The following is a 6,500-nucleotide window of genomic DNA, read 5'->3' as shown; positions in this document are numbered from 1 at the left end:
CACACACACACACACACACACACACACACGTATTTGTGAACTTGCTCATCCTTCAGAGCCACATGCACCTTTCAGAGAGGATCAGTCCACCAAGCTGTGGCAGTCTGTTCCCTTCCTTCAAAGTCAGCTTTTTGACAACTATGGTTCCCTGCTCGTACAACCACAACATCTGCGACGCAAACCTGTGAACTGTGCACATCGGGACACACAGGCCCATAGCTTGGCCCTGGGCCACGCCTCCCTCACCCATGCTGACTGAGCTAGTGCAACACTACAGGTGAAAAAGGATCTCTTGTTGCTCTCAAAAGCAGTGAAGGTTGTCGCATCTGACCCTTCCTTGGACACATCTGTCCGCCTCCAAACTGTGGCTTCCAGGCTGCAAACACGATCACAAATCCCACAGCCTTGGAGACTGTGGCCAGCAATGTAAACTGAGTCAAAGCCGGAGACCTGTTTTGCGCTCACACTGTCCCCTCTGAGCCAAAGTCTGGGAGCTCAGAAACAAGTTCTTCACAGCTTCACTCAGAAGAAGCAGCTGTTTTCAAACTATCACAGTGGTGACAGCTTTAGCATAAAATAGCTTAAATTTTCCCATACAAACTAGCACAATGGGAGACTGACTGTTCCCAGAGGTGGAGGATTAAAGGGCTGGGAAATTCACAGGACGGGTGCGAACAACAGTCTCCCTAGAAAAGGTAGTTGGTGTTGTCAGGCGCATAGCTGTTTGAGCCTAGAACTGATCAGGTCTGTGCCCTGACTCACAAGAGAATACTACACAAAAAGGGACGAGCACGGAGACTTCTTAAAATGCCTCCTTCAAGTGGGAAAACAGTGCAGCTTGCTTTGCTGGACACTCTGCGCCCAAGAGCACCTCCTGAGAGAGAGGGAAAATGGCTTTTGCAACAGAACTGGCAGTGGCATCACCTGGTGAGGGCCTGGGTGAGTCACAGGGGCAACACAGCGCCCAAGGAGGGGCTCGCCGGCATGTGAAGCTCATTCCAGGAAGGTCCTATCTTCATCAGGAGTCTCCCCAGGGCTGTTCTACTGACCAGCAGACAAAACACCCCACGTGCGGCCTGCGATGGCTGTGGAGCCAGGGAGCCAAGCCTCAGCCCTTCTCACATTCAGTGCATTTTAATTCCCCAGTGCCTGAGGCCACAGGTCCAACCCTTGGATTTCCAGCATCTGTCATCATCTACCGTGAGCACGATGGTCTGTGAGGAGACTGGAGTGGTGAGCAAAGGATATTCGGCATGTGCCAAACTTTTAAGGGCTTTCAACGGCGTGAATGCTCCTGTGTTTATTGAGACTGGACTTTTTGGCAAAGGATTTCCCACATTTACCACACTTATGTGGGCGTTCTCCACTGTGAACTCTCTGATGCTGAAGGAGCGCAGAGCTTTGGTTAAAGGCTTTCCCACATTCGCTGCATTCGTAAGGCCTCTCTCCAGTGTGCACGCGCCTGTGGAGGATGAAGTTTGAGTTATCAGCAAAGGACTTCCCACATTCACCACACTCATAAGGCCGTTCTCCAGTGTGGACTCTTCTGTGTTTGATGAGTCTGGAGTTCTCAGCAAAGGACTTCCCACATTCCGCACACGCGTGAGGCCTTATTCCAGAGTGGCGCCGCTGATGCTGGCGAAGGGCAGAACTCTGGTTAAAAGTTTTCCCGCATTCACTGCACTCATAAGGCCTCTCGCCGGTGTGGATTCTCCGGTGTTTTACAAGTGTAGAGTTCTGGCTGAACGATTTCCCACATTCGCTGCACTTATAGGGTCTTTCCCTGGTGTGAACTATCTGGTGTATGTTGAGATTGGACTTCTGGCTAAATGACTTCCCGCACTCTCCACACTCATACGGTTTTTCTCCAGTGTGTACTTTACGGTGTTCGAAGAGCTCAGACTTCCGCCTAAAGGATTTCCCACATTCTCCACATTTAAAGGGTCTTTCTGTACTATGAACAGTCCAGTGCTGAATGAGGTTGGGTTTCTGTCCAAAGGACTTCCCACAAACACCACACTTATAAGGCCTTTCTCCAGTGTGAACTGTCTGATGCCGAAGGAGCGAAGATCTCTGGCAAAAGCTTCTGCCACACTCACTGCACTCGTACGGTCTATCTCCAGTGTGGATCCTCGTGTGCTTGATGAGCCTGGAGTTTTCAGCAAAGGACTTGCCACATTCAGTACACTCATAAGGCCTTAATCCAGTGTGACGCCTCTGATGCTGACGGAACGCAGAGTATCGAGTAAAAGACTTTCCACATTCGCTGCAATCGTAAGGCCTCTCTCCAGTGTGAATTCTGCAGTGCTGAATTAGAGTGGAGCGCTGGCAAAATGCTTTTCCACACTCGCTGCACTCATACGGCTTTTCTCTGGTGTGCACCCGGTGGTGTACGATGAGGTTGGACTTCCGGCTAAACGACTTCCCACACTCCCCACAGTCGTAAGGCCTTTCCCCGGTGTGCACTCTTTGATGTGTCATGAGGTTGGAGCTCCTGGTAAACGACTTCCCACACTCCACACAAGTGTAAGGTCTTTCTCTGGTGTTTCCCCTCCGGTGTTCCACAGCACTGGTCTTTTTGAGTAACATCCCACATTCTTCAGCTACAAAAGGTTTGTCTCCGGTGAGGACTTTCTGATAGTGACCGAGGCGGCCGTCCCTGCCAAGGGAGTCCTCACACTCGCTGCACATAAAACAGTGTTCACTGCCGAGGAGCCTCAGGTGCTGAGCAAGCGTCTGATCACAGCTGAAGGCTTTCACGGATTCCTCCCAGCTACTAATTGTCATTTCTGTGGCAAAGGCCGGCCCACACGCAGTCCCACCGCTCACCTTCTCCCGAGCATGACTGTCCTGCGGCTGGCCCAACTCCGACCTGGCCAGAACATCCTTCCCACCCACACCAAGGCTACATGGCGTTCCCTCTTCGAGGCATGCGTGGCTCCTCCCCAACGACGCTCCAGCTGCTCTGCCTCGGAAGGCTTCCTCCTCAGGGCGCTGCTTCTGGGGAAGCTCTGTGCTGACATACAGCTGCTTCCCACAGGCCCAACAGCAGAGAAGTTTCTGCTTACAACTTGTTCTCTGGTGCTCCACCAAGGACAAAACGCGGCTCAGCCTCAGGCCACCCATTTCCCAGGGAAGGGACTTAGCAGACAGACATGCCTGCTCGGGAGTCCAGACCTGCGGCACACTCCGCACCAGAGGAGCCTCCTCACCGTCCGCTTCTGGGCAACAACCTGAAAGCGAGAAACGCTGGTGAAGTGCCCGCGGGAGCGGGAGGGGCAGGCAGCCCACATGCAGACGTGAGCCTGGCCCTTGCAGGAGCCCCTTACAGCCTCAGGGGGCGACGCTGGGCCATTAGGGCACGGGAGAGGGACCTGCACGAAAAGCTCGCGGGGACATCAGAAATGACCCCCTGCGCAGGTGGGTGGGAGAGGGAGTCAGGAGCAAGAACCCGGGGCAAGAGGCCAGCGTGGGGCAGTGACTCCCAGGCAGGGAAGCGGCGTGAGGTGCGCTGTGGGGCTGGATGGAGGGCTCTTGGCCGGGATCCCCCTAGGAGGCTGCAGGAAAGCAGCTATGAGCAAGCGTAGAAAAGGAGCCGTCAGCACCTGCTCAGGGACGGGGGTGGAGGGTGCTCACGGTGCTGACCTGAGGACACTTACTTCCAGGGAAATCGAAAGGACAGATGCTAGTTCAGGGGCGGGAGATTCTGAGGACTCACCCAGCGAGGCCACGAGCGCCAGGTTCTCCAGCATCACGTCCCGGTAGAGACGCCGCTGCGCCTCACTGAGGAGCCCCCACTCCTCCCAGGAGAAGTGCACGGCCACGTCCTTAAAGGTCACGCCGCCCTGCTGTGACAGTGACAGATGGAACAGGAAGGAGAATCATGACAACATGTACCGGTCTGGAATTTTCTCAGCTGAAGTATTCGGATCGATGCCTACATCCAAACAGCTCTCCAGCAACTCTCCTGTGGGAGAGGACAGGAGAATGGGGCGGGGGACAGCGCTGGCCCACAGGCTGGCACAGGGATCCGTGGCACCCTCAGGCCCCCTGAGCTGGGCATCAGGGGGCTCCAGGAAAACAATGACGCTGGGGTTTGGACAACGTCACCTAGTTTTGTCAGGCTTTGGGGTGACTTGGGGAGAGGAGAGGGCGCAGCCCCTACCCAAGAAGCACCACACCCGGCCGGAAGCTGGACACCAGACCTGCGGCCCTGCCACGAGCAGGATGACTGGCTTGCTTCTGGGGAGGAGAGGGCCAGAACCAGCTCAGGCCTTGGGGAAAGGCTGCCAAGCCTAACCCACGGAGGCTTTGAGCGCCACGTTCTCCAGCATGTGTCCTCCACATCAGCGCAGGCCTGTGCGCCTCCTCAAGAAAGATCACAAACGTCCTCTAAGGGCACGCTGCCCTGCTACAATGGTGACGGACGAGGCCAGACAGTCTGCTGCGCGAGAGCCATCATCCCCGTCCCCTGGACCTGCCCTACCACCACACGTCTCCTGAGACTCCCTCTCAGGTACCTGGTACCACTGAGGCCCCTGAATCCTGCGTCCAACCTCCAGCACCCAGAGGCAGACAGACATGGAACGGAGAGCTACGCCCGGGCCGCCTACACGCCGAGGCCGGGATCCACCCCGCTTAGGCCACCGTCTGGGTATTCACGCTGCTCTCAGCACCGTGGGGCGCCCCCACTCCCCACGCAGACCTCACTGTAAACTGCGCACGCCTCCATCTGCAACGCTCAGCCCCATGGCCAAGGCCTCAAAGCGCGCAGGGCCCCACACCACGGGCCCTTTCCTGCCCTCCACGTCACCTGCAGTTAAAGCAGTTCCTCCGCAGCCCTCCCTCTCGTCGTGCTGGGATGCCCGAGTCTAGACACGTGGGACGGAGGACAGTGACGATCACACAAAATCAACATCTGAGAACAGGCCACCAGTCACCAAAATGCTCACGTGCTACCCGGAAGGCAGTGAGATGCCAGTCCTGTGAGAGCAGGAGGACAGGATGCCCGCTCCCACGAGATGCAACTCGCTTCTCTGGAAATCGGTCCGGAGAAGGGGACTGTGACCGGCTACACGGAATCAGCAGGAACTGCCCCTGGTTCGCCGTGAGCAAGGACTGCAAAGGAAGGGAGAGGCCGACGCTCTGGAAACACCATGAGAACTTGTACTCAGCCAGCGGGGCGCCCTGGTTTCAGCAAACGAGACGGCAGCCCATCGTGTGAGGTTCACTTTATTAAAGATGCATTTATCTATGCTACAAGAACAGGGGTACTGGCCAGAGGTGCGGGGGTGAAAGGACACCCCAGAGGCAGAGTGGGGGGCAGAACAGGCAGATCCACTGCTGATGGGAGCAGTGGGGAGATAGGAGGGGTCCGTTGCCCTGGGGGTCACTCCCTGGCTGGGCTCACACTTGCGCTGCAGTGGCTGCGGACAGCTCCACAGTTCACAGAGCGCCCCAGGGAGGCCCAGAGTCTAGACCTTTCTCCACACGTCAGTTCACAGCATCCATGGTGTGCACAGTAAGCTCAACAGGACCCCAAATGAGCACAGGCTTCCCACGACCCCAAGCGCAGTGTCACCTGAGTCATGAAGGCCCCCCTGCACAGCTCTGATCCAGTCCACGGCACGTGGACCTCGAGTCCCCCAGCCCAACCCTACTGCTGAGATGCACTTGCTACCGCCTTAGCGGACGTGAATCGCATGTCCACCTATCCGAAAAAGCCAAGTCCCACTCTCCGCCAACAACCAGGCCCACGGTCTCCCTGACCACACCTGACCAAACCCACCAGGCTGAGTGAAGTGCCCCAGGTTTCTCGAAGAATACAGGTTTGTGTACAATCTGATGAGTAAACCGCATCTACCTCCTCACCAGTCTTGCCCTGGAAGCGTGGACACTGGGCATGTTGCCCCCCCCAATCCTCCAAACCGGCCACTTCAGGACCGGGCAGGCGCCCCATTCCAAAACCTGGCCCCAGACACCTGCACCCCAACCTGACCTCTGCCCCTCCTAACGCGTGGTGACCGCGTGGTGACCGCACTGGGGGCCACCCTGGGCCCTCCCAGCTTCCCCGAACACGTGTCAGCTGCCCCCTGCACGGAGCAGTCTCCTCCTACCTCTGCATGCCTCACACATTCTTTGCACTTGCTCTTTTGAGCGGGGGCAGCTTCCACCCCTGCGCTGCGGAGCTCACTCCGGGGCGACCCCTTCCGCGAGTTCCACTCCTTCCCCGCCCCGTCAGAAAAGCGGTGCACAAAGGCCCACGACCAGTACCGCGGGCTCTCCACGCGCTTGTCCCTCCGGCCCCCGGCAGTCTGCTCCAGGCACGGCCCCGGGCCCTCAGCCCCGGGTAGCTCCACCCCCGACGCTGCGCCCCTCGGCGGGCTGACCGTCCGACCCGTGTACCACGCCGCCCGCGCCCTGGGACGCAAGACGCCCCCGAGGGAAGAGGCGACGGGCGGGAGACCGGGCAGCAGCCACAGGTCCCGGGCGGCCCGGCC

General features: G+C 57.7%; 1 protein-coding gene across 1 annotated transcript in view; it reads right to left on the bottom strand.

Moving 5' to 3' along the window:
* Positions 1-1,164: 1,164 nt before the first annotated feature.
* The window catches only part of LOC101622785 (zinc finger protein 883-like), an 8,124-nt gene continuing 2,788 nt past the window's right edge, over positions 1,165-6,500 (bottom strand). The window contains exons 2-3 of the mRNA XM_012734684.1: positions 3,719-3,848; positions 1,165-3,233 (exon numbers count right to left, since the gene is read on the bottom strand). Of these exons, the coding sequence (XP_012590138.1) occupies positions 1,267-3,233; positions 3,719-3,848 (2,097 nt within the window). The 3' untranslated portion in view covers positions 1,165-1,266. The remainder of the gene's footprint in view (positions 3,234-3,718; positions 3,849-6,500) is intronic.

This window comes from Condylura cristata, unplaced genomic scaffold, assembly GCF_000260355.1.
Source record: "Condylura cristata isolate star-nosed mole 26May11 unplaced genomic scaffold, ConCri1.0 scaffold00066, whole genome shotgun sequence".
NCBI classification, from domain to species: Eukaryota; Metazoa; Chordata; class Mammalia; order Eulipotyphla; family Talpidae; genus Condylura; species Condylura cristata.
This window is presented reverse-complemented; position numbering and strand designations above follow the sequence as displayed.